The sequence below is a fragment of the Taeniopygia guttata genome, chromosome 6 (assembly GCF_048771995.1).
Source record: "Taeniopygia guttata chromosome 6, bTaeGut7.mat, whole genome shotgun sequence".
In the NCBI taxonomy this organism is placed as follows: domain Eukaryota; kingdom Metazoa; phylum Chordata; class Aves; order Passeriformes; family Estrildidae; genus Taeniopygia; species Taeniopygia guttata.
Window position 1 is genome coordinate 13430101 of NC_133031.1, and position 22961 is coordinate 13453061.

Sequence of the window (22961 nt, forward strand, 5' to 3'; positions counted from 1 at the left end):
TTTGATCTGCAGAGGAAACAGAAGTTGCTTCAAACCCCTCTACAACAGCACGTGTAAGCTCTGCTAATATCAAATACACTATTTCCAGAAGGCAAGAGAGGCACATGAGCTGGTGAACAAACTGCACCATACTGAATGCCTACTGGGTTGATAGGACTTAGGTCACACATCTAAAAAATAACCCAAACCAAAACCACAGAAACAGCACAGGGAAAAATTCACTGAAACCTATTTCTGTAATTCTGTATGTGAAACAATTGTAGTAACTCTTCCCTCCTTGTGGGAAAGGAAATGAATTGAGATCCCCTAATCAATAGCCCTAAGTAAGAACTACATAATATTTATTCTCATCAGTATTGCTGCTTGCCAGCTACAGACATCTTCTACTAAAGCTTACAATGAAATTTCCCCATTGAGAAGCACACACTATACCTGAATGAGAACAATTTTCATAGACATAGGCTAACAGATAAAAAACAGGGCACACCCTTATCCATATGCTTAATTTTCAATTTAGCACCACACAAGGGTAATTTCTACTTACCGCAACATCACTGAAAAGTCATATTTTTTTTTCCACTAGATGAAAGTTTCAACATGTATTAAACTTGCACTTTGCTATGGAAGAAAAGGCTCCTTCTACTTGCCTGTGCCAAAGCAGGGGTGACCTCAATGACTTGATTTTAACTCTTTGTTCTGTAACCCTCCAGCGTGGTATTTCACTACATCAGGACTGACCCCTAAGGGACTCACTTAAATACACAGGGAATACTGAAATCTTGACTTCTTAAATGCAACTGCCTAACTGAAACTTGTTTAGAAAATCACTAAGCAAGGTAAGCAATTAGTTCCATCATAGACTAAAAAGCCCCAAACAAAACACAGGAAAAAGTCAGAATACCAGTGGGTCCTGCCTCTGTGGAGTGGATTTGAGTAGTTTATGGGATGAGAATAAAACCTGGTCCCAAGAGGACACTTCTTGTAATGTCACACACAGTTCTGTCTGGGATATATTTCTCACAGCTTTCTGACTTTCTAAATAATTTTAAATTCAGGTTCTCCTCCAGTTTTTCTTTTTTGCATTCAAAGGCCAAGACTATTTTTGTGGAAAACGAACAGAAGATCCAGCTTGAACCAAAGCATGAAGGCAGGTACAATTCCTTCCCTCAGTTACAAAAGAAAACACTCCAAATGCCTACAGTGATTTTTATTTTTTGACAACTTAAACACTGTGTGTGGAGCAAAAAGCCCCAATGTCACTCACATCCTCACAACAAAAAGCCTGCCTGAGAAGAATATTACATCTACCATGTTCATCGAGCAGGAAATAAAGAGATATTCTCAGTTCTCGATCCAAGAACAGAAGTACAAAACAAAGCGTATGCCAGATCCATCCATCAGCTTTGTTGTGAAGCATTTTACATGCATAGCTCTATCCTCTTCAACTGAAATTATTGGCAGCATTTTGAAGAAGCAAGGCATGTGTCTGAAGAGTCTCGTCTGAAACTGTGCTTCTTGTAAACAAGGGGAAAAATATCCACCTCATTAGTAGCTGGTTTAGAAAAAAGTGACAATGAATCAGATCTGGTTACAACACATCTTGGTGTATCTTCAAAGCTGCTAGTGAAGGGCCACCTAACAGCACCATGCCTGCAAGCAATGATATTTTTAGCAAGTGGACAGGATTCCTATGAATAAAATCTGAAGCAAAAATGAACAAAGTCAATGAACTGAATGAAGCAGTTATTTACCAGATTGCTTTCAGTATCATTTGCTTTTCAGAAGACTATTAGCCAAACATGACAATTTCTGTAATTGAAAAAATTTAGAAGATTTTCAGTCTAATCATTTATAACACACCAAATGTAATATTATTCCATTAGCCTGAATGGAACAAAAATCACAGAAATACTTGATGCATGTGAGCATATCATTATTGCAGGGATCACCAGGTGATGCTCTGAAGAGAGAGGCTGAGTCTCAGAGTTGTATTTGATCTTGGAAGGAATCGCTTGTTCTTTGTAGCTACTCAACAGTCTGGTGTAGGCAAATAGAGAGCACAGCAAAAGACTTTGCTATCCATTTTACTATCTCCAAGAAGAGTGAACTGTACCAGCAAAGCTCTTTTTCTGAGGAATCCTAACATTTGAGCTGGATTCCAGGGAAGATGGGAACATCTACTGCTGCTCGTGACCACCTCTGGCTTAAACATCTATTTATCTAAGAACAGACCATCTTTCTAAATTTGTGTGGACATACAGGCAGAGGATACAGTAGGACTGGAATTCACCAGATTCCACTGCAAATGTCTGTTTGCCCACTCCACGGTTTACTGCTCTGTCACCTCCTGGAGCAAGGGCAACAACGATCACATTTAGAGTTACATACAACAGATGACATGTGGCAATTTTTGGTCCCAACATTTCAAAATACAGCCATCCCTTGAAATTGTTACTTCCTTCCAATCAAACAGTGATAAGGAAGTCCTGATATACAATAAAAACTCTGCAATGGGCACAAAAATAGAAGCTTAATTCTTCATATGAATTTAGGCCCTTACGAGTTAAAAAGTTGTATATAATAAAGATACTATTCTTTAAAAGGATACTAAAGCACAACTGAGTACTCTCAGTCATCTCACCAACACCAAAGTGGGTGAAAACCACTTCCTGCAACCCAAGATTCAATATGATTTTGGGGACTGGAACCAATTATCCACACTGAAACATGGCAATGATGATGGCCTTATCTTCCCTAAATACAGAAGTCTGCAACCCTTTTGTACACTTGTGTACCTCAGACAGAACTGTCTAGTAAGCAATGCAAGAACATCAGTCAAAATTAAGAACAATTACAGAGGTTTAATATTATCTCACATCAAGAAATGATAATGTGATAATGGTATGGAAAGTGAATAATTTAAACATGAAATCCATATGTTCCTGTTTGTTGCTATAGAAAACAAATGTTGAATTTCAATTTACAAATTACATCTCCAGTGAAGGCTTTTTTCCTCTTTTCTGTGGAATACATCAGACTGAAAGTAAAGACCTGATTTGCCGCAACTTAACCTATTCAAAATGAGATGTCACGCAAATAAGTTTTTGAGCAGCAAACTGCTTAACTATGCTAAACAAGTGATTGCATTTATTTACGTGATGTCGCAGCAAATTATGAAGGCTGACTCAAGTTGTCTGTTTGTTTTGCCGAGTTACGTCTGCTCTGTGTCTCACTCCTTGATTTAATTGAACTGCTGAAGATAATATAACTTATCACACAGACATTATGCCATGTTGTAGATTCTAGGTTAATTAACAGTAGCCTACAGTCACTGAATTTCTCACATGGTTAGCCACTTGGACCCTGTCTACTGTCTAGCTTCACTAATCAACGAGTCTGGGAATTTTACATCAGCGACACAAAACACTGGCAACACAGAGAGCTTTTCAGTGCACAGAAAAAGAAAGCAGAGATATGTAGGTAATCTTTTCTTTGCTCTGAAATTAACCCCTTCCTACACACCATGCGGCAAGGCTGCATGGCAAACGTTCTGGTCCACCAGCTGTGGAGAGTGAATCCAGGAGGCAGCTGTTCTCCTGCAGGACAAAGTCTGGGCTGCTGTTCCACATGCACTGGGGGCTGCCAGCCCTAGAAGGCTCCTGTCTCCCTCTGCCTTCTCCTGCCTGCTCCCCTGAACAGCACCAGAGGACACATGCCTGCTTGCACGGCAAATTAGCCCCACTCTACACTAACAATTTGAGCTGCACTGGCCCTCCAGGATGGAAGGCAGGGCAGGTCCCTGAAGCTCAGTGTGAGCAGGGGAGACAGCAGCAGTGTGAGGCACTGCAGGGGAGGCCCTTCAGGAGCCCAGGGAACGGGCACGTATTACAGCACATTGTTCGTGCACACCAACACCAGTCTGAAGCTGACCTAAATCCCAGGACACATTTTGTTGCTAATGCTTAGTCTTATGGTAGGTTGTCTCTGTGAGCTTCCTTGCCTAAACATGTACTTCCAGCCCTTTCAGTGCTTCAGACCACACTTGCTGTGATCTAACTGTGAGCTAACCTCCCAAATGCAGACTTTCAGTCATCACTCACACTGAGATCCCTTATGTGACCACACAATCACTAGACCTGACTCAAATAAAGTGTCAGCAAACAAAAGGTAGGGCTGGGAAGGCACCAGGACTCTGCTCTCTGCAGCAGCTTTGAATTAAACGCATCATGAAACTTCTCCCAAAGGTGGAGCTGTATCATCAATGTAAGAGGATGACACAGTTAAGTTCACAGCATAAATACTCCTCCTGCCTCACAACACCCTCCTTGTAAAAACAAATAACTGTACTTACAATTATTTCAAGACAGATGAATCTTTTTTATTAATATTCCTCATTATTCTACATACACCTTAATGCATACACAGGAAGGTGCCAAAAGGAAACATGGATTTTTAGTGTTCTGATACTGTACATATTTACTCTTGAGGTAATCCTTAGACTTCAGCCAAGTTTAGATAACAGGTTCATCCGTATGCTCTCAAAACTTTCCAACAGGTCCAGATTTTAATGTATGTAAAACCCAGTACAAAGCCTATCTCTTCTAAACAATGAGGCCAGACTCTCTGCATGACATAAATTTTGTATACATTTAAAATGCCTGTGTACAACTGTGAGGTTCATGTGACCTGCCTGCTATTTTCAGCTGCAAGCATGCAGGTTTTCAAGCCTTTTTTGACAACAATGGAAATTAAAATTCTCATATGGTTGTAGTTCTATGAATTTAATAACAAAAATGGAAAAGCAGCTATCAAAATTTATATATAAAAGTAAGTATATTCAAAATTATAAATGCAGAAACCATAATTCCTTTGGAGCTAAACCAATTGATAATGTGTGGTGAAGGAGCTGATCCACTTCACTTGTGATGGAGCTGACTCCATGCCTACAGTACTTTTTTAACTCTGGTGTTAGAAAAGAGTATGGTGCACCTCACTCTAACCCTTGAGATGGGATTTGGTGGCCAGGTGCTTTGGCAGATCCTGCCACGCAATTAGGACTATTTTTTGTCCACCTTAGTGCTCATCCAGACATGTCTGCAGTCATGTGTAATGAAAATGCACTTATGTGCTGAAGGAGGGCAAAGAGGGGAGTAGAGAAGAATGGGAGCTGGACAGAGAAAGGGCAGAGAGAACTGACAGAGATCACATGCCCTTCAACTTCAACAACTGGGAGCAGAATTGCTGTGCTGCATGTGGGGCAAAGGGCATCCAGCACCCAAAGGAACACGAATCACCTTTCTTAGGACTGTAAATAGGATCCCTGGTCAGACACCCTTGACAGAGCATGACCACAGGGAGACAAAGCTGGTTTCTCTGCTACTCGGTGCACAGGTACACTGCTGCTAGACCTAAATTTGATGGCTCACTCAGTGCCATAAGACCTGCAAATCAGCCAGAGCCGTTTGCTGTAATACATTGATAGAGCCTTTATTACTCCAAACCCTGAGCAAGCTCTGTAAGTGAGCCCAACCACGAGCCTGTCTTCCCTCCTATGCAAAGGCCTCTACTTCAGATCCCCATCCACCTCTGGCTGCCAGAAAGCTCAGGTATGGAAATACAGGATAACACTACCCAAGAACACACTTTAAATATAAAAAATGACATGACCTGAAATAGGTGGTTTCTCCACCTTTATTTTTTTTACTGTCAACAGTGATTATGGACACCTTGTCCTATCCACAAGCAGCCATACTCAGCATATTAAAAACTTATCTGCAATCAATATTCAAAACAAATGGCCTTTTTCATGAGGACAGAGGGGAGTATTGAGCTCTTCACTGTCTTTTGGGAGTGTGATTTTTGGATTTTTATCTGGATATGGGTATAGATAGTTCAATTCTCTACAGTCCCTTTCAATATCAAAGATTGTTTTATTTAGCAAAAAATTAAAAGGCTCAAGCTGTGCACTTTGCAGTCAGATAATCCCCCCTCCCAATTTCGTGTTTGTGAGATTGAGAGATCCCTATTTAATAGAATTATCTTGCACTTGCATGGCTCATTCCATCCGAGGCTTTATAAATATTTTATTGGACTCACATTTTGAGAGGCACTAGATATACTAAGAGAGAGATTAAGACCATGTTAGCCATTCCTACTTATGAAAAATAGAGCAAACGGAGTCACTTTTGCTCCCTTTGTCCACTGCAGCTTTTTTTTCAAAAGAAAACAAATACTGAGCAATGACCAGCACCTCCTTATTGGATTTTAACATAAAAAAAAAAATACTGTGCAAAATTGCATGCTAAACAAATGAGAAAAAGAGCAAATAAAAAATTTGAGCATCACTGAACTGAAAAAACCCCAAGCTGCTCAGTTATGAACTGTAAGGGACTAAATCTATATTAATGCAGATTTTCCTTGATGCTTCTCTTATACACTTTTAGTATAAAGTGTGTGTATAATTCAGTACTGATTGCAGAAAAGGTGAATGCCTGGTAATTGAGCAGCCTTGTTCTGCTGCCTGGATCTCCTATACCATAAGTTTTGTGAGGATGATTGCACACCTATATGCATGTGCTGGAGCAAAGGAAAGATATGGCAACCTTGGCTTGTCCATTAGTTTTACCAAAGTGTAAGAAATGGGTTTAACATCTGATCCTCAAGAACTATACACAGAAGCCATAAGAGCTTAAACAAGAACCATTCCTTAACACTGCTGATCAGAACTGCAACAACTGTCTTCCTATCAATCTACATAACTGCAGTATATTTATTATATACTTTGATAAAACTTTATGTTAAGTAAGGGAACATGCAGTAAATTAAATTTCTTTAGTCACAACCTACTGTTCTACCCCACTCTCCCCTGCTCAGGAGGAAACTGTGACTTGAGGGGCTGTGATCAGATCTGACTGAAGATGGAAATGGGGCAGAGTAATGGCAGTATGTCTTTATGTTCATCTCTTGATTGTTGGTGCAATCTTTGTACCTTCCTTACCCTCAGCACCTGCAGTGCTCTGATACCAGCTGAGAGTGGAAACAGAACAGTATGCTTTACAAACAGTCCATGTAATCAGAGGGGTCAGAAGTATTTTTCCTTGAGCACTCACAAACTGATTTTATGGGATAAAAGTCAAAAGACAAAGGTACAACTGTTTGCTCTTTCTCCAAGGCCATGCTCAGTCATGCAAGGCTCCAGCCTCTCCTTAAATTTGTAATTACAGCTCAACAGAATTATGAAATCAGTTGCCAAACCAGTTCACTTGGTCTCTTGGCAAGTGAAACAACCCATTCTCCATTAGTATCTCCCTATTACACCATGCTAGCATGAGATGTCTCTCTATGTGACTATAGCAAAAATGCTGAGGCTTCTTCAACCTTTCCACTCCAACAGGCATTGCGATGTTACAGGGCATTTCTTCTCAAATGCCCTTGTGATTTTCAGTCAGTAGTTTCAGTCCTAAATATCTCAACGTATCAAGGAGTTAATTTTCTCAAAGCAGTGGCCATACTCTTTCTGTTAGAATACCACTGCACTATTAGAATAATGTTTCATTATTACAGTAATGTTTACATAAATTGGTAATGAATTTTATTGATAAAAATGGGTTTATTTGCTTTAGACTTGCTTACCTGCTTTCTTGAAAAAAAAAAACAACCAACAAAATCTACTTTCATAATGTGTTTTAGTAGGAGATTAAGTGAAGGACTCGGGCAAAGTGGGGTGTCTACATAAATACTTCTGTGTTGTGAACCATTTCGTAATTTCCCATAGTTATCATTATGAAAAGTTTGGATCAGTGGTTTTCTTTCATGAAGTTCTTACTTTATTATTAAGGTGTTTTAAGGACATTAAAGAAGTACTACATCATCCCTTTACTGGAAGATTATTGTCAAAAGTGCATTCTTTAAAAAGAAGTAATGCCATCTAAAAGTATAAAGCGAGTTGATGGCAAGGGGGAAAAAATGCACCAACTCCTCTGATACATGTACTGAACCAACTTCAAAAATTTAATTAAAATAGATACATTTATTAATTTTCTGAATTTCAGAATAATAAATTCACTGATTTTTAGAACTAACTACTAGTCTTCAGTATATCCTGTTGGACATTGTTTTGCAATTAATTTCTTTGACTCATTTGAGTAATTTACTTACTTACTGAGCTTTTTATAGCACTTTTAATCAACTGATTTAATCTTTATTATTTTAATCTCTTAATCTATGCAGAGATAAAATCTCAAGGTGACTACTTAAAATGATGACTACACAAACAGTGGAAGATGTAAAATTCACATGACCTATCCTCACAGGTCCTACCAGCCAGCAAGGCATTACTGAGATATTTGCAAATCAAAAGGAAAAATGGTTCCCCAGACAGTTCCTCAATTACAAAACTGCCCACAGCACCTGCTGTGTGACCTGCCCATGTAAAATGTGTTACTGCACAGAGGCAAGGAGGAGTGAACACCACCAGAGATGAGACTTTTCCTTCAGGAGATGATGGCAGAGATCTGCACAGCTGAAGGCTCTTGGCATTAACACTACTTTGTCACTATAATTCATTTGAAAACACCTGCTTTTACAAATAGTAAAAAACTTATGTGCAAACTCTAAGCCATACCTCTATGGATTTGCTGTTGCACACAATAGCAGCAACTTGAGTAGCAAGTGCACATGTAAGAAGGAAGATTCAGAAATGGCAGCACAGAAGTCAGAGACACCAGCTGTGTCACTCTTTCACTGAGGAGCTTGACCCAGCTGCTGACAAAAAGGATATGCTCATCTGACACCAAGGTGACATCATGGACTAAATTACAGATTTCTAGAATTTTCAAATATTCATCCTTATTTATTGGAAGACAATTTTTAAACAACAGGCCAGATGAATTTGCGGCACAGGAAAGAATAAAGTTATATTAAATGCTATGGGTACTGGAGGTTTTTTGCCTGAGTTTAAAATGTGCACTTTCCATTTTGAAATGGAAGTACTAAGGATACTAACAAAACTAATATTAAGAGTAATAACACCCCAACCTCAAGGACAGGTGCTGCAGTAAAGCAGCAGAACTGGGAATGAGCAAAGTGAAACTGCCACAACTTTACCAATCCACCTCACAACATGATGGATTTTATTCCACCCACTGGAATCCTGTCAGATAAAAAAAACAGCCAAATACTGCAAACAACAAGAAGGTGCTCTCCTCCCCCTTCCCACCAGAAGTCCTTCCAGCAAATTGCCTCTTTGCTGCTTCCCTTGCAGCTTCCCTACCAGGATGCAGGATCTAATGAGCAGGAATGTTGACTGACAAGTCTCTAAATGGACTAGAGGAGCCAGGAAAGCTGGTCTGCTGTCTGTTTCCCCTAAACATACTTTAGTCTAGCAGAGGAATATTCCAACAGACTGAGCACAAAAGCAGACATAGAATTTGTGACTATAGGCCTCAGAAAAAAAAAGATATAAAATAAATGTAGCTACTAACACAACATTGATGGACCATTCAACCAAGAAACTGCAACACTTGAGCTCCATCAAATGTCTTTTTAAGGAAAAGGTATTTTCCCCCTTTAGCCTTGTTATTTCGCAATTAGCTGCTAAAACCCTACAACGTTTATATAGAATATAAAAAAAGTATATTCTAAATAAATGCACTCTTCATAAGAATACTTCTAATTTTCAAAGTTCTTCAAGAATGAAATTTTTATCAAAGTACTGTGGGCAGTTTTGTAAGCACATGCAAATGAAAAAAAAAAAAAGGGAAGCATTTTTCCTTTTATTAAAATCTTTTCAGCTGTGATTTCATACCAGTCCTTGGTAACCAGTCCAAAGTATACTAAAAAGGACATGTTTAGGACTGCTTAGTGTTTACATGAGTCTGCAACAATAATACTGAAGAGCAGAAGAATTAGTTCAAACACTTCAGCGTTTAAAAAGAATTATGCAAATATACAAAGAATTCTATTTTCCTCTGAATTGTAAGCTACCAAAAACCTAGCAGTTGAGTGATGAAAGAAATGGGCTTGCTTGTTTTTTTGAGCGAGAAAATATCAACACAAACACACAGCAATTACAACTTTCAGCATATCTCTCTGAATGGCTGGGCAGGCACTAAAATGCATTGCAAGGCAGCAATTCAGCAAGCCTTCTGGAAGGAAAGAGGGGAGAAATGCTAATCAGTTTCTGGAAATCAGCTGTGTGACGTGTATCAGCACCATTTGATGATACTGCTCACTGTGCCCTGATGTAGCATGACACAAGCAGCAGAACCAGCCTTCTCTGTTCCCACCATGATCTAATACTTTTGACACCAAAGAACCTTTTCACACTTCTCCTTAACCTGTTACTAACATTTCAACACAGGTTTAGTACACAGCCTAACAACCGTACTCAGCCTAGAAGGAAGATATCACACACCCTTTCTGAAAGGGGAGGCTTCCTTGTAATTTCAATATAGAAAGGGGTTTTTTTTCATCTACTTCTTTGCAAGAAGTTTTTCTAGAAGACCCATTAGAGTAAGAGTAGAGAGATGTTTCCCAACCCACTGATTTTCCCTGGCATTTGCTTCTATCACCTAACAAAAGGAATGGGCAGCATCTGGTTAAACTCACGCCTCTGGACTCCTATGAAGAATGCTTTAAGAAACCCAGTCAATTTTTTACTGGGATTTTCTATGCACCAGGAGCCAAGCTGGCTCCTTCAGAAGGCTGCGCCTGGGCAGCAGGCAGCAAGGAAGCTTTCAAATTCAGCTCTGTGCCCGCCTGAACCTGATCCTGCTGCCCCACAGCTTTATGGACATTGTGCCAGAGCCACCTGAGCCATGAGCCCTCAGCAGATAAACACATTATTACTGCAGCCTCAAATATGCCAGGAATTCTCAGGGGCCATCAGACCCTTGCTCTGCACAAAAGTAATTTTGTGGTTTTGTCTGTATGGACAAAGACTTAAAGAAAAAAGCCTGTGCCCTGAACATCCAGCTTCCTCCAGTGTACCCTGAAGAGTCTCCTGTGTCATGACAAACTAATTGCACGTGCTAAGGAAAGCCTGTTACTTTGGCTTTTTCCACTGTACATCAAAAAAGCTATGTTTGATTTTAAAGCACACACACTTACAAATACTAAGGGAATCAGCTACAAAGAGACCACACAAGCTGTTCCAGCCTTCCACAGAAGTCTGGGGTTTTTTTTAAGCATAAATACACAGCCACCTCTTCAGTTTGCCCTTTCATCTATTCTGAAACACTTCTTAACACACACTTCATTTCCTAACTAGCTGATCATGTACAAGTTTTGGGTTTGTAGCTTTAAAGCACTAAAAAAGATGAAGGTAAAACACAACCTTGATCCTGGAACAGAAGTCAGCAAGGATATTGTGGGTGTCTCACAAGCCACAGAGCTGGGAAGAAAGAAGCCTGTCCTGACCCTGTGCTGAAACCTGATCTAGTTAAAGAGGCACATGGATTACCATTTATAGCATTTCTCAGGGGCTGGAGTGAGGGGCAGACAGCTCTCAGTCTGGCTGCAGGAGCCACTGGCTGCCAGCACGGTTACAAAACTTGCAGATGCTGGGCTCCAAGGAAGGATGGTTTTCCTCCCCCTATTGCAGCACACCTTCCACACCACTGCTGTGTTAACCACCCCAAAAGCACATGTGTGCTCAGGAGAACAGCAGCACTGTTTGTTCACAGTCTGGGAAAAGAGGGTAACAGATGAGACCAGAAGAAAAGGCAGACACATTTTTATTTGACCCTGCAGTTAATCCCCAGAATAGGTGAAGATACATTTATATGGCCATGCAAGGTAGTGCTTTGCTCCAAAACTCAACATGCACAGAGCACTGTGTGGTCCAGCTCTCAATGGGTGAACTGGAAATTACACTTTTTACTATTTGCCAGCTAATGACTTGTCTCAAAGAACAAGGTAAATGTCCTCAAGCTGGAAATTTATGACCCTGTGACAGAGAGTTGAGTGTCTTTCAAACAGGCAATTAGTTTCTGTCTCTTTCTCCACTACAGCAAAGACAACACACAAGATTTTGGAACTATGAAAAAGCAAACAGCAGTTTCGATGCTACTTTCGTCAACAAAACAATTTTTTACTCTCCAACAAAACTACAAGTAGTGCCACTTGCACAAAAAAAAAAAAAACAAAAAAAAGCTTTCTGAGATATATTTTTGGTGTCCAGCCACTGTCTTGGTTAACTACAGTACACAATGAGTTGAAAACAAGGGTTTTCTTCTCTCTTATTTGGGCCTAAACAGAATGGGGGAACCATGAATTCATAAGCATTCCCAAGTAGGATAGCTCCTTTTCAGGTATCCTTTGAGCTCTGACACAAGCATGCTCCTGGTCTACCAGAAAACCCCGAGCTTTCTTCCAAGATCAAAGAAAACAAAGAGTGCTACACAAATTCTGGGCAGCCTGACCTTCCTCCCTCCCCCCAGCCTTCATCACTGAAGAACCATCCAAGCTGCATAGGCAAAACAGCAGTACGTATAAATGAACTTAGTGGTTTAACTGACAGAGTACCCATTACATAGGCAAAATTATCTCTTTAAAACTTTAAGAAGTGTAATTTGATATTCTCTTATCTAATTAAAATAATATAAATTATGTACAGAAACTGACAGCTCTAGAAAAAGGAGCTGAGCAGCATCTTCCATTTGTCTCCACTTGATGTAAAGGTCTGTTCTTACAGCTAGAAGGTTAAATTGTTCTGCAATTTAACCTTCATTCTTCATCCTATGGGCTAGGATGGCCAAAAAGGATACTAATTTGTACCAGTCAAGGGCATGTTTTTTCTGAACCAGATAGTTGTTCATAAGAAACTGGGATGAAATCCTCAAATTCGTATTTGCCTCAGGCCTCTGAAGGGCCATTAGATACATTAAATTTCACTGCAGAGTGATGAAAGAGAGAGACACCACAGAGCAAGAATGGATTACGACCAGCAATTCTGCAGGAAAAGATTCCTATTTCTGCTCCTTGACCTATGAACTAGCTTTGTTTGTTTCATTCTGAAACCCTCTCTTATAAAGGAAATACAGAGAGAAAAATCATCTGGTTTAGGTGTGAGCTGTAATCTTTGTCTATATCACCCAAAGCATGCCAGACTTGCAAAAACCCACATATTCCTGCATTACAACACATTCTAGAAAATATTAATTTCCACTAATATCTAGGCAAAGCTATAATAACATAATGATGGAGACTGATGAATCTAAAAGAAGATAAACACATTCTTATAGAATCAAAGAATATATCAAGTTGGAAGGGACTTCCAAGTAATAATAAGTCCAACTTCCTGCTCCTTAGAGGACTAGCTAAAATTAAATCATGTGACTAAGAGCATCATCTGGATGTTCCTTGAACTCTGAAAGAATTGGTGTTGTGACCACTTGCATAGGCAGCCTGTTCCAGTGACTGACCATCCTCTCAGTGAAGAGCCTTATCCTAACATCCAGGCTGAACTTGCCCTGACACAGCATCATTGCATTTTCCTGTGTCCTACTGCTGCTCACCACAGACAGATCAGCACTTCCCCTTGGCTGCTTCTATTGAGGAAGTTGTTGTTAAAGAAATAAATTTAAAAATCCAGAGTACTCATCCAGTACCACCCCCACGCTTATCTTTTATCAGTTCCTTTGATTTAGGGTGCTTGTGTCTACAACACAAACCTATGAACAGAGAAATGCTGTGCTGCCACAAGAAGCAATATGCATATGTCCTAGGGCACAAGTAGGCAGGCAGTTTTTTATCTTAGCTAATACAAATAAAAAACTAAAGCAGCAGAATTCTGCTGTGACCCGATCTGACAAACAAAACTGCCCAGACAAGAGTGAAAAATTATTTGGGAACATTATTTCATGGAATAACAAGTTTCTGTTTGTCCAATGTAATTCATAAAATTGCAACCAGTTTGAAGAGATGAACTTTGGAGCTCATCTCCTGGATCTAGATGGGATCTTGAAAATTTCTGTGTGCAACTTGCATTTATTCACCTGTTTGCTGCATGCATGCGTTGATTTAGAGATAAACACAGCAAAAACCAACATGAAAAACCATTCTCTTGCTAACCTCCTCTAAAAGGACCATGGCTATGAAAATTCTTTTAGGATTGTTGCATGTGGGTAAGAACGCACTTGAGGGAAGAATACACACTGCCTGCAACCCTGGAGAGAAAAGTTCACTGAGTAAAGCAGGCAAAGACAGTCTCTGCATCCTTGCTGTCATAGTTTCACTCGGTTATAAAAGCATTTGCAAGCTTTTATACACAGTTACAGCGGGGAAATCTGTAAATGAGACATAATTCACTGAAAGGCAGTGGCATATGAAGAGCCCTTCATCTTCACAAACAGATGCTTCTGAAAATTTTACCTCGCAATCAGAAGTTTTTACAATCTCCATGCAAACTGATTAAGCAGCACTCTGAGCATTTGGAGATGTGCCAACCATCCAAGTTCTGAGTCTCCAGGCAGTGCAGGTCTCAGGTCAGGTACTGGATTAAAATAAAAACTGGCCCATTGGAATTGTGGATTACTGTGCTCAGAGCTCTAGAATGACAGCTGCCTGTTGTGACCCACCGGGGCCGAGCTGGCAGGATGAGCACCACTCTGCTTCCAGCTGAGACAGATTTATTCAGTCTCCAGGCTAAAGAGTTCTTAGAAAGGTGCATGGGAAAGTTTGGCTTTTGAGGTTAATACACCAGCTCTCATGGCAGATACTCTCTTCAATGAGATTAGTGTGTCTCATTCCTTCCCTCTGAAGGGCAAGGACACTCATTAAGCAACAGGTAACTGTGATATGCAACACCTGCCACACAACACCCAACCCTCAGTCAGCAGCAATGACCCCCACCTTCAGCTTACCTGTTTTATGCACTGCAGCCGGTCATTGGTCTGCTGTATGTGCCTGTCCATAGAATTCATTTTGATTGTCTCCACTTTCTTCTACCTGAAAGCCATTAAAATCCCTCGATCTGCAAGACAAAAAGGACAATAAAGATCACTGAATATGGTCCATACACTTCCACCACCTGAACAATTGAACAGAGCTGCCTGCAAGAAACCCCTGAGCACACTGTGAGATAAAATAATACTAATCCAAATAACGACAGTGGGGCATTTGCAAGGACACAGGCATGGGGATTCTTCCTAATCTTCCTCTAACAGAAAATACCTCCCATAAATATTAAATGAATCAGATACAGCAGAGTATTACATAGCCAAAAACAGCACAAAATGTGTGTCCTGAATTTCTGGATTGAAAATAAAAGCAACAGGTTGCTTTTGGACTCCCCTCCGTCTAGCAAATCTATTTCATGAGCGCTTGAAATGGCCAAGATGACAGAGCAGGAAGGACTGGGATTCACAACACAGCCCAGAGTTTAAGAATGACAAATGTCCAGATGCACAACCTAGAATAGATATATGGAATAGGCCTAATTTTCAGAGCAAAGAGCTTCCTTCTAGAAAAACTGTGTTCATTCAGGTATCTATAGCTGAACAAACTACTTGTTACTTCTGGAAAAACTCGGCCTGCAGACTCTAGGTCCGTCTCTTAACAAACAGTGTAATTTAAGGCAAATTAAACCTTCCTGTAACTTTAAAAAAAAAAAAAAAAAAAAGAAAAATTCGGGCTCAGAGTAGTGTTTCAAGTTCATGAAAAATGAGTGGGCACAGAAATATATATACCCAAATGCCCTATTAACGCCAAACTTTACAGTAGCACAAGCAAGGTCCCAGTCTTGCACAGAAACCTCTCCCTCATGAACCTCTTCAGTGGCACTGAGTGGTTTGTTATTTGGAGCACTGTTCATGACAAAACTGTTTTCCACTCCCTCCACACACGTAAGAGAGCAATTTTTTCAGGTACTTGTCTGGTTAGAGAAGCTGGCTGTTCACCACTTCTTGTACACGACTCAACATCTCTTCAGTTGAACAATTCCAGCTCTGTCCATACTCAACCCCCTTGTGGAGCAGAGTGTTCCCTGTGGTGGGAACCTTGATTACACAGCTCTCACAATGAGCCAGACCCCAGACCACAGATCCACACGCATCCCATACACCCAAACCGCCGGAGAGTTCTGTACCTAGCTGATAATGTTCTTTGGTGGCTCCTGCTGGATTACACTCAGGGGAAGAAATCTTTTCTGCTAGACAACTAAATGAGGTCTTAGAACAGTAGCTCAAGCTCCTCACCTCCAAGCTCTAGACACAAGAGGGTTCAATAAATCATTCCTACTAATAAATTATAATATATATTAAACAGAAGAGCCGGTTTCACGTGCAAGAATTATCTTTTGATTATGCCACTGCCACCTTCTCAATAGCAAGTACCGTCCAAAGGTCCTCCAGCAAATGTAAATTGATATATTTTATTAAAAGCCAGTTACACAGTCTTATCTGCCTGTAGGACCCCCAAACAGATATCAGTAGTCATGAAGTTTAATCTCTCAGTGGACAGCAGAGGTATTTATCAAGAGATAAGCTAGCCTAGACATGACAGTACTTCACCAGTGATCCATCTTACAAGCTAGGACACATTATCTGCATTTTAATTGAACATCAGCCCACATGGAGAAGGGCACACTGAAAACAAATACATATACAAGCACACAGGTGTCTGTTGAAAAAATTGAAGACATGCAAACTGAGGCACCTTTTTTTAAGAAAGTCATGACGTTTTTGAATTACACTGTTTCATGTATACACATGTAATACCACTCCAGTTCGCTGCCTTACAGTTAACTATAAACAAAATCAAAGGCTGCTACCTGAACCACAGCTTACCATAGTACTTGTCCAAATTGCCATTTCTCTCACATGGCACAGCTTCTCAAAGCCTGTCTGGAAAAGCAGAAAGGCAGAATACACAAAAGTCACTCACCTAACTGAGCAGAAACCTGACGAGGCCCTTGGAGGCAGAATTGGGAGTGCAATCCTCTACTCTCCTACACAGGCAGGGCACACAATTCTGTAACAAACTGACCAAATTCAGTCTCCAAAATAGTTCTGGTTTTAAAACCCAATGGCTCTCATAGAAAAGCACTCTCTAACACTCACCCTTTCCCTAGCAGGCTAGAAGAATTTTCACTTCCATGCTCAATTCTACTTGTTCCCACGTCATTAGCTCTGTGGCTGAGTTCTTGCCCTGCCAGGCTCCCTCTGCCCCTTCTCCCTCATGGCATGGATCACCCACCAGCCCTTAGTGCTGACAGTTTGCTTCTTCCACAGCCCAATCTCATTTACTCTCTCCTGGTCAAGAGAAGGCCCTCAGCCCACCGAGTCCCCTGCACAGCTTACATTTGTTGCATGAACCAAAGAGCCAAAACTGTACACGTGAAGCCTCATCACACACAATGACACAAGGCTTTGTATTTGAAATGCCCTGCCTCACTGCCACAAGACTCATCTTTATCTTTCTCTCAGACACATCATAGGAGCATCAAATAGAGTAATTTTTTTCAGTGAGCATACTGGCTATAAGTAATTTCTGCTATAAAAAACGCAGAGCTTATTAGTGGGAAATCATTATTATCTGGAAATTACTCTTTCATGGGCCTCAGTAAGAATTAAAAGATTAAACATGGAAAGTGAAAATTATCATAGAGATCAGAAATTTCACCACAGTAGAATAAGCATTTTGACACCAGACCATTTTGGCTGGAAAAAAATTAATAGCAGAATTAAATTTCCAGTACACCTACTACACGGGTATTGCTGTACTCTAGCCTCCTTCCCTATATGCACATCCACCTCCTGAAACTTAAAAAAATGCCCTTTCTCTCAATCTCATCCTATTTTAAAAGTAGCAGCAACATCACCTTAGTTGAAAATAACAGTACTTAAGATATAGAAAGCCCATCAGGGCTGAATAAGGACAGACTTCGGTTAAGTGCTGTGCACTTATCAGGTCACAAGTGAAAACGACTTTGCAGGGTCCCTGGCTGGCCTGCGGTGTCCCTGCATTAGACAGCACGCTGAGCTTCAGGTCTGCGAGCAGCTCAAGAGACAGCAGGGGATGTTGCTGATCAGGATTAAGGGTACTGGCAGAGGAGGATAGAGAAGGGAATTTTTCCTGGTGCTTTGTAACAAATCCCCTCTGTTTGGTGCACACATTAGCCAGAAAGGTTATACACTACTGCTTTACATGCTAACTTCATCCAAAAGGATAAACAAAAAAAGAAGAAGCGTTCCCAGCATCTTCTGGTAATTCAACAATAAAAACCCCCATTCTTCTTTTCCGAGGCAAAGACCCAGTCTCATTCTCTTACCCCCCCCAAAAAAAAAAAAATTAAAAATTATTCTTCATTCTTCCCTCCCTCTAGCATGGAGAGTTTATAGCCCTAGGCAGTAATTAAAGAGGCCTCATCTACATATTTATGATGTCTCAAAAATGGAGAATGCTTTTTTTTAAAGGAACAGATGTATCGACCTGTTAGCCTTTTTTTTTTTAACCCTAAACATACTGAATCCTTTAAACCATTACTACAAAACTCTCTTCCATACTGAAAAACAAATTAAATTTTTCACTGGCTCTACAAAAGAGAATTTCACGAGATTCTGCTACACTCTGTGTTGGGTGACAGTTCAGGTTAGGAGACTGCAATTATTATATCCGAAACTGAACTTCTAAGCAACACAATTAAGAAAACAATTTGGTAAAACGTGGTCCCCACCAGTTCCTAAGGCAGCCTGAACAGCCTCTTAGAGAGGGGGGGAAAAATTAAGCCAAACATTTCACCACTGCTTCAAACACATCTAAAACCACGTTTTGAAAGTTAGCGTGGATTCAGTTCTGCTCTGCAGTAAGCCAGAACTGCTGTCCACAGTGAGAACTCTGCCCCCGTGGGACCAATGGAAATCTGCAGTCCTGCGGCCAAGGGAGACCTGAGCATCCCTGAACCCTTCGGCCTTCTCCCGAGTGTGGAGAGACTGCACACGGTGCCTTCTGCCCTTGCTCCTGCAGAGATGGAGCCCAGCTCACTGGAAACATCAGCCCAGCCCCAAGCACTGCCACTCACCACCCCCCTGCCGCAGCAACAGGGCGCCATTCCTCCAGAAAACAAGTTTTCAGCAGATAATCTTTGCACCAGGACCCATTCTGAGGGAGAGGAGCAAAGGCACGGGGGCTGCTGTGAGCAGCGCTCCAGGCCAGGCGCACAGCGCTGCCACGGGGCTCCGGGCCACAGGGACCGGCCGCCCTGCGGGGCTGCCCCAAACAAGCTCCAGTTTGGAGGCACTTCGCACCACTCGAGGCAAGAAGGCCATAAATTAAAAGACACAGGAAATACCCTCAGCGGTTAAGAAATTTTAACGCTAGGTGAAAAGGGAAAATGAAGCTCAGTTCCTTAAGCAGGGATTCAGCACAGCAGCTCTAAACATCCCTGCCCCCTGCCGCCACAGCACACAAGTTGGTTAATGCTGTTTATTCAATCAACTAAAAACTAATAATTTCCTTCAAGTCTCGGCATGCTGAGGGTCCTACGAGAGGGCAGACAATCTGTGTCTACCGAGTGACTTTGATGAAGCAACGCGCCAGGCGGGAGCGAGGGCGGAGCGGCTGCGGCGGAGCGGGGCCGGGCCGGCCGAGGGCAGGTGCCGCCGCGGCCCGCCAGGGGGCGCCGCCGGGCCGCGCCACCGCCCGCCGCGGGGACCGGGGGAACCGGGACAGCCCGGGGGGAATCGGGACAGCCCGGGGGGAACCGGGACAGCCCGGGGGGAGACCGAGACAGCCCGGGGGGACCGGGACAGCCCGGGGGGAGACCGGGGCAGCCCGGGGCGGGGACCGGGACAGCCCGGGGGGAACCGGGACAGCCCGGGGGGGACCGGGACAGCCCGGGGGGGGACCGGGACAGCCCGGGGGGAGACCGGGACAGCCCGGGGGGGACCGGGACAAGCTGGGGGGGCGGGGACGCGGGGCCCGGGGCGGTGGTCCTGCGGAAGCCACGAGAGGCAGAGCAGCCGCGTTCCGTCGCCTGAAGCACGGACCTCCGAGCAGCCGGGTCCGAACCAGCGCAGCAGCTCCAGGGAGCCTGTCGCATCCAGTGATGGATTAAAGAAACATCATTTCTTTCAGCGCCCTGTCCCGGTGGTAAAATGTGGCGGTCCAGAGACAAAAACCATCTAGTTCCACTTGACATTTCCCTTGCCATTAAACATATTTTAAGAAGTTGTTTCTTGTACTATCAGAAGGCACGTCCGTGTGTACACCCAGGCTAACGCTACTAATTGCGTGTAATTGCAGCGATTCCCCGCCCCAGCCCCAGCCGGTGCCGCCCGCGGCACAGCCCAGCCCCGAGGCGCAGCCCCGGCAGCCCGCACAGCGCGGCACAATGCAGCTCGGCACGTCTGCACTCGGGCACACGGCTCACACAGCGTTCAGAGGGCTCTAAGCCCACTTTTCAGCACGAGAATTTTCAAAGATGCTTTCAAAGATCATCTGCTGGAAAAAGTTTAATATCTATCCATGACAACTAATTTATTTTTTCTACTAGATACGGTACAAAAAGTATAAAATGTCAGGTGAAGGGCTGTTTTCATCATTAAACACTTGAAAAAGGAAGTTGTTTTAATAAAGCTTTATTTACCATAAGCTATTAAATAGCTACTGCTGTTGGCTTTGAGCTATTAAAAAGGGCCAGATGTGAGACAAAGCAGCGTTTGTTATGCTGGGTGAGGAGAATAGATATTTGTGCTGTGCTGCTTTCCATTGTTGCTCTACAAATGTGCAGTAATCCCCAGAAGACTTTCTATCATCTTTGACTGCGAGAGAAGGAAAGCGAGTGTGTATGCGCACACAGCGCTCGGCAGGCACGGCTTCAGGGAGGTGGGAGCAGGTTTTTGTAAATTATGGTGGCTTTGAGCTGCAAGGGCTGGCAATTTTGTCGGGTTTAAGGAAGCTGTTTCCACAGCCGTGTGCTTGGGAATGTTTTTATACACAGAGCCTATTATATGCAGGCACCAACAGCCAGCCCGATACACACAAAAGCAAACCCACACATGCTTTTGAAAAAAAGACAGCATGACAGCTTGCATAAGCAAGCCTGCCGGACTCCTCTGGGAGGAGGAGCGGCGGTGCGCACAAGTTGTTCAATCATGAAGCACATCTGCACCCTGATTACAAAACCAAAGGTGGTCGGGCTAGCTGGAAGCACACACACAGCACTGGGATATGACCTACACTTAAAGTATAGACAGAAATATAAAAAACCTCACACACTGTATAAGAGAGAGGTAAGGAGAGAGCTCCCTTGAGCCTGGACAAGTTGGTCACCAGCCAGCACTAACCATTAAGCACATGAACTGCCTTTTGCACCGCCAGCCCTCACCTCCAGCCCGCTGGCTGAAATGAGTGGTTTCCTCAGACCGAGAGCAGCATCTGCAGATCACAGGTAATTGCCCTGCTGCAAGCTTGTATTATAAGGTTGGTTTCCCTGCATTCCATCCAGCTCCTAGTGTCATCAGCTCTGTCAGCTTGTTATCTTTAGGGAGAGCAAGGAGGTAAAAGGACACTGCAGTTTAAAACAGCAAGAGGTAATAACACAAAATTAAAGGCAAAAGTGTGTAGAAGCGTGCTACTGGGGAGCCAGGGCTGAGAGCCCTGCTATAGTGCTCTCAGAGGCTTTGCACACTCCAATACAGACAGGTCTGCTAGAACAAACATTGACAGTTCACAGCAGAACCCACTGATCCAGAGGTTTACTATATGTACTGTAGCTTGCAGGTAAGAAATACTAATCCTCATTGGGACAGCTACAAGCAAATGACCCATCCCTAAAAGCTTGCTGGGTTGTGCTCAAATAATTTCATAACCAGTGTTCCTGATCACTCACACAACAATAATGTAAAAAATCTCTCCCTGACAAATTGACAGTCTCTAAACTGAAGCAGAATCAAGCACCTCTTCCCACCTTCTGGGCTCAGTGGGAGGATTGCAGAAGTCAAGTGAGCATAAGAACAGGAAAAGGTTTGCATTCTGGCATGCAATGCTTGCTTATTTACCTAATGAAAGCTTGGTTCTTTCAGAGGTTCTGTGGTGAGATGCAAAGTATTTGCTGAGAATTCCTTGTGTCTGCCTACCAAATCCTGCAAACAGGCATGTAGTATAGCTAACATCACCTGGCCTTACACACCTTCTGGGGGCTGGGAAGAAACAAAGAAACACCTATGAACTGGAAACTTTTCCCTGCTTTCTCTAGACATTTATCAGCTATTAAAGAAAACCAGCTGGTTTGGACATGAGCACCTAAGTTATTTGCTTAAAACCTAAAAAATGAGCTACAGAAGAGAACCTAATATAAGCATTTTCTAAAGGTCTAGAGGAAACAGTAATGACCTAACCAAACTGTCAAAGATGGTCTCAGAAGGAGGAGAAAAAGACAGAGGAGAGATGGCACTAGCAGCAAATATTTTTAACAATTACCTGTCAAAAATTGAAGATGTTACTCTGTGCTTGCTATGCTCTGATAACAACTCTCTTGTAGCAGATAGCCTGCTATATAACAAAGAGAGGTCAAAATCTCTTGGGTCAACCCAAAGAAATGCTCCTAGCAAGAACTATTGCAAGCCCACTGTGAATAGAAATACGAAGGATTTGCATTCTGACACTGAAGGCCCCCTTACTTATCTGATGAAACCAGGCATGTTTTGGAAGTTGAACTAGAGCATTTGAAGGAAATTGCTGATTTCTTCTCATGATAGTGCACTATCACAACTTCTATTCCTCATTACTGAGTGGCAACTCAAAGAATAATCCCCCATCCCCAAACTATATTGCACCAAGTAAAGGAATGAGCATAGATTTAGACTCTTTTTTTTTCCCCACGAAGTTTAGCATCATAAAGAAGGCAAATAGTCTAAGTAGATGGTGATTTCTCTTTATTGCCTATAAATTAAGATCTCTTAGTTTTTTCTTTCCCTTTATGAGATAAGGAAGTCCTCTTAAAACCAATGATTTCTCAT

The 22961-nt window shown here is 42.2% G+C and overlaps 1 protein-coding gene across 8 annotated transcripts in view; it reads right to left on the reverse strand.

The window, feature by feature from the left end:
- ZMIZ1 (zinc finger MIZ-type containing 1) overlaps positions 1–22961 on the reverse strand; it is a 334738-nt gene that overhangs the window by 140931 nt on the left and 170846 nt on the right. For all 8 annotated transcript variants that reach the window (XM_072931008.1, XM_072931003.1, XM_072931004.1 and 5 more), the window contains one exon: positions 14865–14974. In XM_072931008.1, coding sequence (XP_072787109.1) covers positions 14865–14924 — 60 coding nt within the window. In that variant the 5' untranslated portion in view covers positions 14925–14974. The remainder of the gene's footprint in view (positions 1–14864; positions 14975–22961) is intronic.